Source organism: Perognathus longimembris, chromosome 9, assembly GCF_023159225.1.
Source record: "Perognathus longimembris pacificus isolate PPM17 chromosome 9, ASM2315922v1, whole genome shotgun sequence".
NCBI classification, from domain to species: Eukaryota; Metazoa; Chordata; class Mammalia; order Rodentia; family Heteromyidae; genus Perognathus; species Perognathus longimembris.
This window is the reverse complement of record NC_063169.1, coordinates 68530374-68548736: the sequence shown is the minus strand read 5'-3', so window position 1 is coordinate 68548736 and position 18363 is coordinate 68530374. Positions and strand designations below refer to the sequence as shown.

Below are 18363 nucleotides of genomic sequence, written 5' to 3'. Positions count from 1 at the left end.
AAAAAAAAAAACAAAAAAAAACACAATAAAACATATAGTAAACACATGAACGAGTAGAGTAGCACAGCTACTGACGACCATTATCGAGTTACAGTTACAGCAAGGCATGCTCCGTACTTTCACACAACAGCTGTCTTCCGGCTTCAGTACAAGCACGGGGTGATCAAGTGCCAGTGGTGACGTCACCGGGCCACAGGAATGGTCAGTTCCACTACAATCTCATGGGACCACCATTGTACACACAGTCCATTACAGACCAAAACACTGTTGTGCAATGTATGAGTGCATTTAAAGTCGCCTAAACACTTCCACGGCAAGACCAAATCACAAGAACACCTTCACAAATTATGAAATCCTTCAACGTACCAAGCAAACATCTAAGAAGTAAAACACTATCCAACATGAAATAAAGATACACACATACGCTTTATCTCACAAAAACTGTAACTTTCTTACAAACTAAAAACTCTGTAAACTACAGAAAGTTTCAACCAGTCTAAAAGATTTTAGGAGAAAAAACATTAGACCGATTTCCTTCCTAAGAAGAACGTAATTGCTGTACTTGAATACCTAAGGCTAATAGGAAGTTTTCTGAAAATCCTGGGTTTAAAAACCTTGTGTGTTCCACATATAAACACTATGGATAGTTTTTGTGTGTTCTTTTGTACAGGTCCTGGGGCTTGAACTCAGGGCCGGGGCGCTGTCCCCGTGCGTTTTCGCTCAATGCTAGTGCTCAACCACTCAAGCCGCAGCTCACTTCCAGCTTTAGGATAGTGGTTAGTTGAAGATAGCAGTCTCACAGACTTGCCTGCCTGATCTGACTTCTGTGTCCCGAGCAGCCACGATTACAGCAGCCAATGGCACCCGAACACCATGGGTAGTTTTAGAAAATAAATGGCTCTTCGCATACAATGAACACTTCAAAAATGTAGATAATGTAAAAGAATGTCTGACACATCGAGGCTGTCTACATCATACCTCAGCCATGGGCACTGCGAATACCCTGAGACTAAAGATGCATTTCGGCTCCTCACAAGCAGGCTGTGACCCCAAAAGAAGCTGAGAAGCACTGACCTAGAAATACTTATCAAACACTCAGCAACAAGCTCTTCTCAAAGGATCTTATCCTGACATTCATCGGACATTCCAAGGATAAAAACGTCACATAGAGAAACAATTAAAAATGACGCTCAAGTGACAAAGGCTTCTACCACACAAGACAAAAACAGAGACACACTCTCCACCCACATTCACAAAACCGGCTTTCAAAAATCATCTAAGGGCCCAGACACCGGTGGCTCCCATCTGTAATCTTAGCTACTCAGGTTGCTGAGACCTGAGGATCTCAATTCAAAACCAGCCTGGGCAGAAAAGTCCATTAGACTCTCATCTCCAATTAATCAGCAAAAAGTCAGAAGTGAAGATGTGGCTCAAGTGGTAAAGTGTCAACCTTGAGCAAAAATGCTAAGGGTCAGAGCCTGGGCCCTGAGCTCAATCCCCTGTTCCAGCATAAAAAAAAAAAAACAACTTAAATTAAATCACATAAATGTCAAGAGGTTCTCTGGACAAGATAATCTTCAACATTTTATACTGTTACTGCTATGTAATAGTGCTAATTAAAACAAGTTAATTAAGTAACAGTTAATTTAAGACTAATTAGAAAAAAATCATTAACTGGTTCATAATCAGGGCTGTGACTATAACAAAGGCAAGGACTTCCCAAAGTAACAGATGCTAAGAAAACTGAAAGAAAGGGACTTGGTGAACAATGGAGGGAATCTCTCTGCAGTACTGCCCTACAAGTAGGAAAGTATGAGACCACACAGAGTGTGTGTGTGTGTGTGTGTGTGTGTGTGTGTGTATTTGGTGCTAGTACTGAGACCTGAACTCAGGACCTGGGTGCTCTCCTTTCATTTCTTTTCACTCAAGGCTGGCATTCTACCTGTAGAGCCACACCTTCACTTCCGGCTGTTTTGGTGGTTAATCTTATGCTTTCCTGAACTGGCTGGCTTGAACCTCGATCCTCAGATCTCTGCCTCCTGAGCAGCTAGGATTACAGGTATGAACCATCAGTGCCTGGCTCTGAACCCCCTTTTCTAGTCTTTTGTTCTTTCTTTACTACAGTTGGGAGCATTTCTACAATGTAATGTCTATCAGGTCACTAGCTCACTCTTCTGCGGTGTCTACTGTGTGTATGAATAATCCCACCCAGCAAATGTCTCATTTTGGAAGTGGTATTTTTCATGTTAAAAATGCTTACTAGAGGCAGGCACCCACTCGTGCCTGGAACCCTAGCTACACAGGAGGCTGAGATTATGAGCACCAAAGTTCAAAACTAGTCCTGGCAGAGAAAAGTCTACAAGACTCCATCTCCAAAACAAGCAGCAAAAAGCCAAACTCAAGTGCTAGAGTGCCAGCAAGAACAAGGCCCGGAGTTCCTGGGTTCAAAACCCCAGTGGTAACCCCAAAAAATTTCCAGGATTTTTTTTATATCTTTTGTTTTCTTCCAATATTCATGTTTTCCTTTAAATAAAGATAACAATTAATTGTTACTACTTCTACCACTTTTACATTTCTGGGATTATCACTACTGTCTGTTTCTCCTGGTTATGTATCGTATTTCCTGCTTACTGCATGATCGCATTTTCTTCGCTTTTTTATTTTAGTTTATTTCTTTTTGAGACAGATCCTCACTGTGCTGGGACTACAGGTGTCTACCACAACACCTAATTACCACTAGCAATTTTTTATTCGATGTGGAGCATTTTAAATTTTATCTTGTTTGGGACTGGGAATACGGCCTAATGGTAGAGCGCTTGCCTCACACACATGAAGCCCTGGGTTCGATTCCTCAGCACCACATATATAGAAAAAGCCAGAAGTGGCGCTGTGGCTCAAGAGGTAGAGTGGTAGCCTTTAGCAAAAAGAAGCCAGGGACAGTGTTCAGGTCCTGAGTTCAAGCCCCAGGACTGACAAAAAATATATAAATTTTATCTTGTTATTTAAATTTTACTGTCTTCTTTTAAAGAGAATTAGACTTTTTGCAAAGAGGGACAGGTGTGCTGTAGGCTGTTAAATTATTTCAGGCCTCTTTTATCTTTGTAAGACCTATCTTCAAGCCTGGTTAAAAGTTAGTTCCAGGGAACCTTTTCTCTGGACTAGTTTATAGCACACTGCGAATCTATGAACCTTCAAGTCTAAACTGAATGTCCCAACTAATCCACACAACAAAGACAAAGCTGGGCTGCCACGGCCTGCCAGTTCTGTGCCAGCTCATGGAACCTTGCAGCTCAGGCTGCCCCGTGGCAGCATTCTCCAGTCATCCTAAACTCCAGGGGGCCGAAGGTAATATCTGGAGCTTGTTCCCCTCCAAAATTCTTGCAAGGAACCTTCAAGCATGTTTTCCTTTTGTAAATCATCAGTAATGAATAACAGCCAGTTGAGGGGGTTTTGTTGTTTTATTTTGTTGTTTGATCATCTGTGGCAAGTTTTGCCTTTATGCTGCTGCTTTCTCTGCACACAAGGACTGTCACAGGCCTGGAAAAGGAAGGCGCCAGGTGCGTTGGGGTACAGGTTCTGGAGGCGTGTTTAAACAGTGCTGAGAAAAATACCAGTGGCTTGAGTCAGGATGCCTGGAACTCATCAAGAACAACATGGATTCATGGGATGGCTTACTGCAGACTGGCAGGATGGAGGGAGAAGTACATAGGACCACTGAGGCTGCTGTGGATGCTTTATTTTCTGGAAGTATAAACTTCTCTTTTAGGCTCTCTGTTATGGTTTGGATATGGTCTGAACCCCAAGGTTCATAGGATGGGGGATACTGAGATCCTTAAGAAGTAAGGCCTCATGGGAAGTCCTTGAGTCAACTGGGATGTGCCCTTACAACAGGGATTAAGACAGATCTCTTGGGTCTCCTCTCAGTCTGGCTTCCTGCTTAGCACTTCGATTTCCGGCTCATACATGTTCGGAGTTCCAGCGTTTGCTACCTCCCCTAAGACACCCTCATCAGAGCCTGTGTTTGAACTTTCAGCTTCCAAATTTTAAACCAAATAAATCTTTTTATTTTTTAAAAACTCTGTATATCACTTTTATAATAATAAAAAATTTAAAGGAGTAATATACTATCCATAGAACTATCTTTTATTATCTCTAACTAATTAGACGTTTCAATGCAACATGTCCATTTATGAGTTCAACGTATCTTGATTATTGTCCCCCATCATTCATTCACTGTATCAATATCAATCTCCCAAAACTAACTTAACCACAGTGATCAATATTTTTTAATTAGGAGTGTTTAACTTATAAAAACAGGTCAATTGAAATAAAAAATGAAAAAGAGTTTCCTATAGAAAGACAGTTGTCCCTACTGACCCAAGAAAGCATTAATTAGTAGTGTTATATTTCGGAGCTTAACAGCATGATTTATGATCCTCCAATGGCAAGAATCCAAAACACTTGTAAGACTAATATACAAAATAAGTCACAAGTGACACCAAGGAACGAACTGGGAAAAGCTGGATCCCCAATCCTTGTCTCTCCTTCCTACAGCTTCTGCAGAAATATTGAGAGAGAAAAAAAAGCTTGTTTCTTAAATAATGCTGATTATTGAAGCTATTTAAAATGTGTTGAGCTTCAGAGCATATGTTATAACCTTTTAAGAAAATTAGTTACAGTGAGACTTGTCCACTTTCACCTTTAAACAAAAAAAGAACAACTTGTGAACACAATGATGATGCTAGTACTGACTGAGTACTTACTACAATAACAAGCTTTATTCCATTTAATCCAACAAGACCTAGGAAGTACACACTATTACTGCTTTTGTTTCTCAAAAGAAAACACTAAGAGATGAAATAACTTTCCCAAAACCATGCAGAAAATAATCAAAGGAAAGCTTCAATGTCCGTCCAGTACTTCTTACTGTTGTTCAGACATAATTAGAGTTATAAAACCACTAGCACAGACAGAAATCCTAAGCTTAGTGCCTGCTTGATCTTAAGGTACTCCAAAGCACTGGCTCTTCTTCACTCTGTGAACTAAGGCTTTGTGGGGGAAAATTCATTATTTACAAAAAGTTGGGGGAAGATTTTGCATCTTTTTTTCTGGAAATGAATTTTTCATCTTGGTTTAATCCTGTAAATCCAAGTGATCTAGAACACACACTATCCCTGTGCTTGAGCATGCTGGGTAAGTCAGGTGGCCAGAGAATCAGCCAATGGCATGCAGGCCCTGCCCCTGCCCCCTGAGAATCAGCCAATGGCGTGCCCAGGCCCTAGCCCCAGCCCTGAGCGGTGCCCTGGACTGTAGCAGTTCTCCAGACCAGCTTTGTTCACCTCTAAAACGAGAGCCCAGCAAACAGGAGGCCTTGACTGAAACTTCAGTATCACCGGAAGTTAGGAAGGAAGTTAGGAAGTTAGGAAGGAAGGAAGGAAGGAAGGTAGGAAGGAAGGAAGGAAGGAAGGAAGGGGAAGGGAGGGAGGGAAGGAGGAACGAAGGGAGGGAGGAAGGAAGGGGAAGGGAGGGAGGGAGGGAGGCTCCCTCATAAGCTAATTAAAACTAAAATAATTTTCAACAGTCTGCAGACAGGTGACATTAAGCAGAATGCATCCCACCCTGCCTGTCAAATGGAAAGGTGGAGACAAGAGAATAGGAGGGTGAAATCGTTGAGGAAGGAGGGAGGAAACATTAAGAAGCAAGAAGGTATTAAGGCAAATGTGTCCAGCAAACAGGAAACACCTTTATATCCCCATATTTCAATTGGCTTCAGAACAAGATTTACAAGATACCAAGAGAATACGTGGGAAGGAAGGGGACTGAGATATGAATGAGTCAAGCCAAATCCAGTTCAAAACACGAACCTTCTGCCACCCTGGCTCCCTCCGCCACGCCCCAGTGCCTGCTGCCGCATCTCTCTCTCCACGGCCTCCACTGCCAAGGACATCTACAGTGACAGGGATGCAGGGCACAAAACTGAAGCCAGCTGACATCCAATGTCAGGCCCGCAAGGAGAGGCTCAAAAGCAGCACTCACCTGAGAGACCAGATTGCTCAGGGGTGACAGCCAAATACCCACTTTTTCACATGAACTCATAAAGAACCAAACTATATAAAGTAAGGAACAAGTCACTGGATTTAAAAAAAAAAAAAAAAGCTATTACCAGAGTCACTGACATAAACTAAAAAGTCAACTAAGTGAGAAAACTAAAGCTGTATTTATATAAGTATTTTTAAATGAAAGGTTACAGTAGTGAGGAACGTTGTATCAGATTTAATATCCAATCCAACCTGTGCTTTTTAAGGGCACAGATCCAAGAACTCACAAAGATAAATTGTTCCAAATTAGTTCTAATAGCTCTCTTAATAATTTCAAGATCCTCCTAAAACTGACCCAGAAGCTTTAAAAAGAAATGACAAAGAACATGTGTTTGAAAGCTGAACCACTGCGATCCTTATTATGAGTCCTTTAGCAAACACAAGGGCAAGAGCTCTATCTGCAAGTGACAATAAGCGGTAAAACTCTAATGAAGTGCCATCGTCTATCTCCTAACCTGTTTTGTGTTCTTTGGCCATTGCATAACCCTTGTCAGGAGGAAAGCACACACCAAGCAGATGCCATGGGCGGGCTGGTATCTGCTAGTGGCACACTTGCTGCACTGCTTTGGAGGCCCAACATGTACAGGCCTGAATGCTGCAGAAAACCTGCACCCTAACATGGCCCTCCTAATCAATGACACACAGACAGCAAGGAGATGAACAAAGATGGCTGAGAACTCTGCTCTGTCACAAAAACCAGTTAACCTGGTAACACAAATTACCACTGTTGTGGGAGCTAGTAGCATTTAACACAGCGAGCTTCTTTCAAATGATTAAAAAGTTAAAATTCAAACAAGCAGCTTAAGAACTCCTAAACAGTGAGCTTGTCTCCTGTCAGCTCTAAAAAGGAAAGTCCCAGTGAAGGGATAAAGGAGGCAAAACAACAGTTTTATCAAGTGATCTGTTTTACAGATTTGCTATTGTAAAATTAACTGCAGTGTTGCTAAGAAAAATAATTCTAAGATCTTCATGTTCTGTACACTGCTGTTCGCTTGAAGTTGGACGAAGCCCATCATCCTGACCTATTTTTATGACAACCACAACAGGCAAAAATCTGGCTGAAAAAGTAAGGCTTCTTTTTATCAATGGGAAAGCAGTTATTTTCCTGCACATTCTTGCCTCTGCCCTTTCCAGTTTACCTAAGATGTTCTATTTTTCCCACCATACAGCTATACAGAATTACAACTCCTGAGCTGCAGATAATGAAATTCTACCTCTTCCTCATAATTAAAGTTCAGACTACTGTGTGGCCAGACATTCATTAACAGCTGTGAAACTCTGGACAAGACACTTAAACTTTGTACCCCTCTGTCTTCCTGCGGAAGAAATAATAACAGAACGCACTCATAAAGACATTGCAAAGCTTAAATGCGTTAGAAGTAACTGAGTAAGGGTGAGGCATTTTAAACCTCCAATAAGGGCTCAGTAGAGGGGTCAAAAATGCTTAAACGCAGAATCCACTATCTAATTTACATACCACGCTCGGACATAACGTCTCAAACGACGCGCGATGAGTTTAGAAGGGATTTTCGAGACATCTGTAGCATTAACGCTCTTTAAAAGCTTACAGACGTAACTCAGAACTAAAAAGGACTTTCTTCACAAGTTTTCAAAGTAAGACAACAACAAGACAAGCGAGACAGCAATACGACAAGCAAGAATGTGGAGCCTGCGTTCAGATGCTTTAAAATGTCTTTAGGCAGGAAAAAAAAAAAAAGACAGAAAGAAAAGAAAAGCAAGGACACCTAAGTGCCTAATTCCTAGAAGAGAGGGCCAGACCCAGCGCCGGGTGGGGACCGGGGCCGGGAGGACCCAAGCCGGCTCGGGGTTGGAAAGGGCACCCGACCCCACAAGGCACGGAGGGGAATTCTACCACGGCCGGCCCACCCTCCCCATCACAGAGCCGAAGACACACGCGTCCCCCGCCACGCCACGCCACGCCACGGACCCCTCCTCCTGCACCGGGCGCCCCCCTCTGGGGGTCGTCGGGGTCCCACCCGCCGCACGGGGGTCCGCGCCGGGCACCAGTGTCTTCCGGTGCCGACGCGCCCGCCCGGCGCACGCGCGCGTGTCTGCACGGACAGGCGTCCAGCCGGGGTAGAGGGGTCTGCTCGGTGCAGGGGAAGGGGGGTCCGCGCGGGGGTCCGCCGAGTGCACCGGGGGCTGACTGGAGGGATCGGCTCGTTGCACGGGAGTGTGCACGAGGAGTCTGCTCTGCTGGGTTCACGGGGCTCTGCTAGGTGCACGGGGGGCCGCCCGGAGGGTCTGCGCCAGCACGGGGTGTGCCCGCAGGGTCAGCGCGCTGCACGGGGGTGTGCCGGGGGGGGGGGGAAGTGTCTGCCGGGTGCACGGGGCTCGGTTCGAGGGGTCTGCCGGGTGTCCGGGGGTCCTCCCGAGGTTCTGCCGGGTGCTCAGGGCTTTGCTCTGGGGTCTGCCGGGTGATCAGGGGTCCGCCCGGGGGGTCTGCCGGGTGATCAGGGGTCGGCCCGGGGGGGGGGGGGGTCTGCCGGGTGCACGGGGCTCCACCCGGGGATCTGCCGGGAGCACGGGGCTCTCCCCGGGGGTCCGCCGGGTGCACGGGGGTCGCCGGGTGCACGGGGCTCTCCCCAGGGGTCTTCCGGGTGCACGGGGCTCCACCCGGGGGTCCGCCGGGTGCTCGGGGGTCCGCCGGGTGCACGGGGCTCTCCCCGGGGGTCCGCCGGGTGCACGGGGGTCCGCCGGGGCCCGGGCAGTGGGCCAGGGGCAGGAGCGGGCCGGCGGAGGGCGCGGGCCCCGGCGATGGCGGCACCAGCCCGGTTCCCGGGTGTCCTCCGGTCCGAGCGGGCGGGGAGGGAGGGACCCCACGGAAAGTGCGGGCGGGCGCGGCTCCCCGGTCCCGGGGCGCCTGGCCCGAGGGTCCCGGGCCGCGCGCCGCCCCCCCCGCCCCGCCCCGCCCCCGCGGGCCCAGGCCAGGCCAGGCCCCGGCCCCTCACCTCGCGGCCGGGCAGCGCGCGGGCTCCGGCGGCGGCGGCGGCGGCGGCGGCTCCTCCATGGCGGCGGCCGGGGTGACGGCGAGGGCGGGAGCAGCGGGGAGCAGCGCGGCGGCGGCGGCGGCTTCTCTCATCCGTGCGCCGGGCCCCGCATGGCCGCGGCGGGCCGTGGGCTGCAGGCCGGAGCCGAGGGGCCGGAGGGCGGAGTGACGCGGCGCCGCCTCCGCCTCTAGCCCGCCGCGGGAGCCGCGCGCGCCGCCGCCATCTTGGGAACGGCGGCCGGCCGAGCGCCGAGCGCCGAGCGCCGGGCTACGGCGGGCGGCGAGGGACAAACCTCCGCGCGGAGGGGCGCGCGCAGGCCGAGCGGAGGGGGCGTGGCCGGCGGGGGGCGCGCGCGCGCGCATCAGGTGAGGCGCCGCCCCGCTCGGACACGCCCCCCTGCCCTCCCCACCCCGTCCCCTGCCTCGTAGTTTCTGCAGAGTCTCTAGGCCTCCGCAGCCCCGGGTTACTAGTACACGGTTTCCCACGGAGTAAACCCCGCCGTTTAAAACGAAGAACGTTGCATTCAAAGGTGCTAGTTTAGAAAATAAAATAAAATACCATGCTAAAACCTGGCCGGGTTGAGCTCGCATGCATGAGAAACAGAGAGAGCGTTTGGAAAGAAAGGCTGGTGAGAAGACCACAGAGCCAAACCAAATGGGTAACTAACGTGCGAAGGCTGGTTGTAAAGTTACCTGTGGCTCGCTCAGAGTAGCTGGCAGAAATAACCTGTGCAGCTCCAGAACGGTTCCAGCCTGTGTCCTCTGTGGCCGTGCCATTGTAAACTGTTTCTCTCTGGATGCTTTATGACAATAGGTGTGTGTGTGTGTGTGTGTGTGTGTGTGTGTGTGTGTGTGTGTGTGCGTGTGTGTGTTGTGTGCGCAGTCTGAACAGCACTGAGTCTCTGACCTGAAACTCACTAATTCAACAGCGTGCATTCAACAGGGACCTGCTCAACGCACCAATGTGTGGGGCGTGCGGGACACCCCCTAGATGATGGTGGTACAGCCATGAGAAAAGCAGAACTGTGTCCACCTAGAGCTACAAGAATAGAAGAGGGGAGCAAACACCCAGCAGAAACACAAAGGGAATAAGCTGGTTCTATCTTAATAAAGAACGATTTTGAAATCACTCGTGTATCCCCATTGTGTACAGAAAGCCCAGGAGAGTATTTTCAGATTCTTGTGATTGGAGTGCTCTCTTTAATTGCCTTTCATAATTTGCTGAGCCAGAACCCGTCTCAGAAGTTGTAGTGGAGTTTTATTGTTGTTGTTTTTAATGTTTAAGCGAATAAATCCACTCGGAAAAACTCTGGGCCTCATATGCTTTGGTGTCTGTATTCCAGCTAAGTGTGATTTGTCTGCTTGAAGCTAACTGTGCCAGAATATATAAAGCAGAACACAAATCACAGATTATTTGACAAACATTCATCAGTCTCAGGGACATCATGACTTTTTGAGTTCGTTTCCTACTTGAGTCCTTGAGCAGGATCTAAACAAATGTGCATTCAACCGTGTACTGTAACACTTTTGAGACCTAAATCAGCTGATATTAATATTGTACTCAACAGGGCACCAATGATCACGCCTGTAATCCTAGCTACTGAGACATGAGAATCACAGTTCAAAGCGACCCCAGGGCAGGAAAGTAGTGAGTTCAATTAGCCATCAAAATCCTGAAGTAGTGGTGTGGCTCAAGTGGTAGAGTGCCAGCCCTGAGTGGAATAGATCAGTGAGAGCACAGGGCACTGAGTTCAAGCCCCAAAACCAGCGGCCACCCCACCAATAAATCAAAATACACATTCCATTTAAGCACAGGGACCTTCCCTGGGCACCAGGTTGAAAATGAACTTGTGGGGTGGGGATGAGTGGGGAAAACTGGGAGACAGGGAAGGAAGGGGTGACACTGTCCACAAAGAAATGTGCTTTTTACCTGATTTATGTGACGGTAAATCCTCTGTACATTACCTTTGTAGCAACGATTAAAAACAGGTTTTCAAAGCACAGGGGCTTGTGTCCTAGGCCTCATGCATCGTCTCTCTAGCTGACCCTCTCCCGGCTGCCAGGACACCTGAGGGGTTTGAGATCAGGCCTTCACCGCACCCACCGGCAGCCCCCAGAATCCTCTGGGGCCCTCTTTTCTAGAATGACAGCTGCTGCTCTACACTCTTGGGTGGTCTGCCTTGCCACCAAGCACGTGCTGTGTCTGACCTATGGCAGGAGCTCTGTAAACACCGTAAGGAAGGGGCAAGGGCAGAACACCTCAGAAGGCCACACTGGCATATTATTTCACTGCGAACCCACTGGAGAGACTGTGATTCCAGAGGTGGCTGTTTGGGCCTGTCTTTTTGCTACCTGCAGTAAAACACGACTCTTGGGGTGAGGGCTGCCCTGCACATAGCAGCCCCAGGAAATCGCCTGGCTGCCCGGAGACTGCAAACTGGGGCTTCAGTGAACCTGAATAAACAACCTCTGAAGTCCCCCTCATCTGCCACAGGCTCTCACAGACGCCACTATCTCTCTTTCTGGAACAAGCCTGCAATTGACCATCTGGGGTTGCAGAGCCGCTAGTCCGCCACTCCATCCCAAATGGATTCTTTGTAGTCTAAACAGTATGAGAGCCTCGGCCTTGGGCCTTTCTTTTGTGACCTCATTGAGAAGGTCCTCGTGCCCATGTTAAATTAACAACAGTGGTTTACTTTCCTGTTGTTCATCAGCTTTGGTGTTCATTTGCTTTCCGGATCTTAGACAAGCTGGCAGCCCCAGAATCTCTCCTTCTGCTGTTACATCCCCCAACTTGGGCTTTTTGAATGAGCTACCTCGGTTTTCACCTCTAACTTGTGTTATTGCTTAGCTCCTGGCTGGTCTCACGGCCTTGAAACATGATCTTAAAGACAATGACAAGACAGAATCGCCCACTTAGAGCTGCCAAAAGAGAGGACCATTGTTTGATCCTCCCCCGCGCCCCCCCCTCCACCACACACAGGAGGGTTTCCTGTCTCCACTTTGAGGATCAGAGCTCCAACGGCAGTGTCTTTCCCCATCCTTCTCTTCATCTGCCTGCACCCATGAGAGCTGGGGAGACGGACTTTGTGATGAGCCTGGGGACACTCGGATGGGCAGCCTATCTTCTTCTGGGTCAGGACAACTTTGTACGAGTGGGGTTCCACGAACACTTTGCACGGTGAGCAGGAAAGGGCAGGAGTACGGGGTTGATTCCATGCCAGGCGGAGGGGAGGCTTCCTGGAGCCTTCCTCTCGTAGAATCCTGTTCATTTTACCCAGGTTTTGCCATTCACTGACAGGGCCGTGCCAGCCACTCCTTAACAATTTTTACCATTTCATCTCTCAGTGGTCGTTTCTTCATTCTCTTTCCGATTGTGTGATTTCTTCTTTTCATCTTAATGACACTGATTGGTGTTCCATTATTGTATTGACTTCTGAAAGAGTATCCAATGTATTTTTTATTACTTCTATGTATTTTAGGAGAAATTAGAGAAAAAAAATTTCAGGAAATCGCCTCTTCCTTCATGTCCTAGACATGGAATTGACACAGCCCTTATTGAATTGATCCTCTTAATGAGTCACAAAATCCAGTTTGGATTGTGGTACATAGCATTCTTTACTTACCATGAGTTTCAAGTCCAAAACTGACACACATAAAAGCAGTTACATTGGACTGGGGAATGGTTTGGTTGGCAATGCCTACCTAGCAAGCATGAGTCCCTAAGTTCAAACCTCAGTTGTGCCTATTTTTTTTAAGTAAGAATTTATTTGATGTTTAAAAAGAGAGAAAACAACAACAAACAGGTGTATATGGCTTCTGCCTGGAATCCTACCTACTCAGGAGGCTGAGATCTGAGGAATGTAGTTTGAAACCAGCCTGGGCAGGAAAGCCTGTAAGCCTCTTATCTCCAATTAACCACCAAGCAAAACAAAAACAAAATCAAACAAAACAGAAGTCCAGCTGTGGTTCAAGCCTCAAGCCTGGAGAACAACCAGGCTCTGAGTTCCAGCCTCATAATGGACAAAAAAAAAAAAAAAAACAGAAAAAAAAAGGTTACACATTCACATGTCAGTTCTTTCTGCTTTCCCCTAATCCAACAAATCTTGACTTGATGCTGCCATGGTTATGAAGACTTAAATTCTTCTGTAGGCACAGACAGACACAGACACAACATATATGTGCATGCAGTATAGTGTGTGTGTGTGTGTGTGTGTGTGTGTGTGTGTGTGTATGCAAAGGGCATCATTAGAGCATCTTAACAAGGCTAGTTAATCGGCATACAGTTAATTTTATAAGTTTAGTCACAAAATCATTCACAAAGCACTTGTGAGCCAAGCAATGCCAATGCCATATTGTCTGTGTTATTAAAGAAAGAAAAGAAAACATATCCCAAGGCTAGAGTTTTAAATATTATTTTTAGCTCGGTGCTGCACTTTACCTAAAATAACTTCCTCCTTCTCAGTGCTGTCCACAGCTCTTCACCCCGGCTCCCGGTGACCTTCTGGAGTCCAGGGCAGCCCTGGCCCCTTCATCCTCAGTGGCTTCTCCATCAGCTAGCTCTGCCCAGCTCTGCAGAGGCGGGAAGAGAGAGGCTTCCCCATCTTCTCCAGATCACAGGGGGGAAATCATTCTCACTCCAGCGGACTCCCCAAAGAGCCATGAAACCCTCACACGTAGTGGGGAGACCCAGACTGCACCTCGTACACAGTGATTTCCCCCAGAATGGCACAGTGGTGTTTAGTTCTCCCTCCTAACACCAAGAAGTATTGGATGTGTACAGAATGGAAGGAGTTTTCAAAGAGTCCTTGTAACATTAAGTCTCAGTGCAGTGGGAAGGCAGATAAAATCACGTCTGTTCTTTTTTCTGGGAGGTGATTTGCCCACTTTTGTTAGATCTCTGCCAGATACCAATTAACCACAAATTACCCCTGATTTCAGACATTCTCCTTACAAAGTATAAACTGAGCTCTGGAAAGCTTCAAATCATTAAACAAAGGTTGGGTTTTTTTTTATTTAAAGTTAGATGCTTAGCTGAGCACCAGTGGCTGAGATTTAATAATCAAAGTTCAAAGCCAGTCAGGGGCAATGAAGTCCATGAGACTCTTATCTCCAATTATCTCCACCGGAAAGGCAGGAGTGGAGCTGTGGATAAAGTGATGGAGTGCTGGCCTTAAGCAAGAAAGGGAAGGCCTGGACAGTGCCAAGACCCTGATTCAACCCCTTGACTGGCACCAAAAAAGAACTAGAAAGGAAGGAAGGAAGAGAGGGAGGAAGGAAGGGAGGGATGGAGGGAAGGAGGAGAAGCTTAAAACAAAATAATGTTGTACTAGTATATCTTACTCCAAAGAATGCACTAGACAGGAAGTGGCATCTGGCCAGCAAGAGTGGCACCTAGCCTCACCCCCTCCCTCTGGCAGTGTATGCAGAGCCAAGAGGGGCCCTGGGTCTCCATCCCGGTCCGACTCCTCCCTCCTCCTCTCCAAGATCCTGCCAAGGTGGGGAACCCGTGAATACCTTAAAGAACTGAACTCTCCAAGACCACCTGCTCTTCTTGTGAGCCAGAAATTGCAACCATTTCCTACCAACCAAACCATGGAGAAGCAGTGCCTGAGTCTCACGATTTCATTTCTGCTTTTGGTGGCCAGGTGGGGGGATAGAGAACTGCGAAATTGCCTGTCGCAATGCCTGCAAATCTCTACTTTGTACCTAACACAGAAGTAAACACGAAGAAGAGTGGAATGACCAACTAGCGTGCGTGTATTTCACACCGTTCTGGAGGTCAGGAAATCCATGATGGAGGCAATGGCAGCTTTCGTACTTGGAAATTTGGTCTCCACGTGGAGATGGCCTGTCAAGCTCTGCTTCCCGGGGCGGGGGGAGAAGGACCGCAGTGCCCTTTCACAACAGAGGGAATGAAAGGGCCCGAGGGGCTTGGCTTCTTCCCTCCAGCTGGTTTATAAAGTCACTGGTCTCATGAATGAGGACTGGGCCCATGGGACTCGCTTACTTCCTAATCCACCACATTCAGGTTTAAGTCCTAACATGAGTTTCTTTAGGGACACAGACATTTAAAATCAGAGCAAAGTCCCACCCACCCGCCACCCCCCCACCCACACCCCCCCTCCCGGGAATGTGACCCCACTTGTAATAGAACTCACTTGGTAGAGTCTTAAGCAAGTTAAAACGAGGTCACACTTGCAGTAGTGTGGGCCTTTGGCGCAAAGTAAATGGCACCTACATAAGAGGAGGAGAAAAGAGCCAGGCTCCGGTGGCTCATGCCTGTAAGCCTCGCTGCTCAGGGGACTGAGATCCGAAGATCATGGTTCCAAGCTCGCCTGAGAAGGTAAATCTGTAAAACTCTTATCTGAAATTAACCACCAAAAAAAAAAAAAAAAAAAAAGCTAGAAGTGGAGATGTGGGCAGAATATCAGCCTTGAAAGAAAAAGGCTTTACGGAGCGCTTGAGGCCCCGAGTTCAAGCCCCAGGAGCAGCACAAACCAAGAGAAGGGGGGAAGAAGAAGGAGGAGAAAGGGGGAGGCAGAGGAGGAGGAGAAGAGAGGAAAGACAGCAGGAGAGCAGCACGACTGTGGAAGCAGAGGGGAGAGGTGTCCATTAGCTCAGAACACCACCAACACGCCCACAAACAGCAGACGCTAAGGAAGAGACCAGGAAGGCCCCTCACGGAGAGTCTCCCGGACAGCCAGGCCCCAAGGGCCCCAGGGCAAGCGAGCCTCACCTCCAGGATGGAGGGAGCACACACTCCAGCTGCTGCAGGCCACCTGGTGAGCGACCTTTGTCCCCACAGCCCAGCCCAGCCCAGCCCTGAGGCTGAAAGGCCTGTCGGAGGAGCCTCCCCGCCCCCCCCCCCCATGCTCCAGGCAGTGCCAGAGACACACACAGGTCTGCCTGTCTGTGGGACACGTGTGGAAATGTGCCGCACAACAGTACATGGCTAGCCTGGATGATACTCATGCTTCATAAAAATCTGTCCGCAGTAAGATCTTACAGGGCTGTTGGAAGTGGCTTGGTGGCTGCTTTGAAAAGTTAGGTAGAACCCAGTGAGTCTCTCCTTTGGCTACAGAATCAAATCACACCTAAGGTTTACAGAAACAATATTAATGCTGGTGGCTCATCCCTGTAACCTTAGCTGCTCAGGAGGCTGAGGATTGCTGTTCAAAACCTAATTAACCACCAAAAAAAAAAGTCATAGTGAAGCAGTGGTTCAAGTAGTAGAGTGCTCACCTTGAGCAAAGAAGCTCAGGGATAGTGCCTAGGCCTATTGTTCAAGCAGAATCGACACACACACACACACACACACACACACACACACACACACACACACGCTTGAATTGCATTCCTTCCCTGCCTATACATTTAACGGGTCTGAGATGGGGCCAGCACTGATAGGCTGGAAACATGAGGAGCCAGGGTTGATAACCACTGACAGATCTGAACCTCCATGGCTGGGGTCAGCCCAGGAATCCCAATCCAGAAGCATGCCTCGGTGGTTTACCTGGTGTCTGCTGAGGGCCACGTTGTTCAGGCTGCAGTTGGGAATGGGCATTCGCTCTCCACGCGCTGGCCGGGCACCCCCGTGGGAAGCCCTGCTCCACCAACACGGCGCTTTCTGCATCTAGCCTTGGCGATGACGCTTGCTCACGTGGGCAGAACCACCGGGTTGGTTTGATCTGTAGTGCCGATTGTCCACTGTCGGAAAACATTTGTGTCTATTGCATCAACATCTCTGCTTGCTAGTCACATTAATTCACCAGGATTGCCACAACAAAGTCGAGACCGCCATCTGGCTGGCAGAAGGTAACAGAAAGCCATTCCCTCCCGGCTCTTGTTGGGGCTCAGGGAGACCAGTGTGTTGCTCGGCCTACTGGGGCGCTGCAAGGAGGCCTGCAAGCCTAGGCCTCGGCATTCAGATGGTGCCGCTGGCGTCCCCTGTTCTCACCTCCCTCCCCATCGGTCTCCCGGGTGGGTCTCCTTCCTCTTGTAGGGACACCCGCCAGCCCGGATGCAGGGCCCACCCTCCTCGGGTGTGACCTCCTCTCAACGAATGACACCTGCCACCACCCCACTTCTAAGCGTGGTCGCACTCTGAGGTCCCGGGAAGGACGCGCCCTTGAGGGTTGACACCCTGCAACCTTGGGCGGCGGGTCCCGGGGAGTCCAAGACAGAACTTCTTTGACTCCAGAGCAACTCATATTTTGAGGTGAATGAGAGTCACAGAGAGGAAGAACCAGCGCAGTGTTTGGGGAGCGGCGAGGCCCAGCGGCCCGGCTGCTCAGAGTCTGGGGGATGCAGACTTGGCCCCTGCGGCTCAGCCTTGCGGGGAGCCGGGCCTCCAGCCCCTCCAGAGGCACGGGCCTGGGCTGGACCGCCTGTACCTCGCCTGTACCTCGCAGTGAAGGGCTGAGTTCAAGGGCCCATGGGATTCTCAGAGAAACGGAGCGAAAGGCATGCATCCGTCCGTCCGGGGAGGGTTTTCCTTTAAGGGGTCTGCCCACACCGCCATGGAGGCTGTCAGCTCCAGGATCGGCAGGGTGGGGTGGCCAGCCAGAAGCTGACAGAATGCTCTGGTGCTCCAGGAGGTCGGCCTTTGTTCTGTTCCCGCCTTCTACTGTTGGGGTGAGGCCCGCCCACATTCGGAAGGGCAATCCACGAGACGCAAAGTCCACCCGATTGGAATCCCAGTCCCGTTCAGAAGCTTCTTAGAACCGTCGCAATAGCCGCACAGTGTTTCACCCAATTGGGCAAAGGGCCAATCATGGGAGAGTAGGGGGAGGTGAGTGCGGGGTGGGGGAGATGAGAGCAGGGGGTGTAAGCGCAGGGGGGGAGTGAGAGAATGGGGGAGAGCGTGGACATGGACCCCCCCAGTCTGGGAAGCTGTGGTGACACGTAGGGTTTCAGTTATGTCTACAGCCATTAAGCATTATAAAAACACTGTGAGGTTTTATAAATGCTATAAAGACATTACATGTTCATTCACTTATCACAAAGTATTATAACTAATAAATAGTAGAAAACGGTAAGTAGTGTAAGATACTGGGTGTGTGGATGTACTTGTTACCCACGCATAGCACATGTCTAGAGTAGATCATTGGTAAGCATGGTCGCTGAGCGGTTCCTGAAGTGCCTCAGAACACCGCGTCTGGACCCAGAGCCTGCCCCGCAGGGAGGCGTCATCCCCGCCGCTGGCGTGTTTGCAGCCACGCTGTGGGCCGGAGTCCGCACGCGGTGTGGTTT

General features: G+C 49.2%; 1 protein-coding gene across 6 annotated transcripts in view; it reads right to left on the bottom strand.

The window, feature by feature from the left end:
* Map3k4 (mitogen-activated protein kinase kinase kinase 4) overlaps positions 1 to 12464 on the bottom strand; it is a 79075-nt gene extending 66611 nt beyond the window's left edge. For 5 of the 6 annotated variants that reach the window (XM_048354402.1, XM_048354405.1, XM_048354403.1 and 2 more), the window contains exon 1: positions 9071 to 9354. In XM_048354402.1, coding sequence (XP_048210359.1) covers positions 9071 to 9201 — 131 coding nt within the window. In that variant the 5' untranslated portion in view covers positions 9202 to 9354. Of the gene's footprint in view, positions 1 to 9070; positions 9355 to 12441 lie in introns of those variants that run through there. The other variant, XM_048354404.1, reaches the window with a different exon arrangement.
* Between the last annotated feature and the right edge of the window lie 5899 nt (positions 12465 to 18363).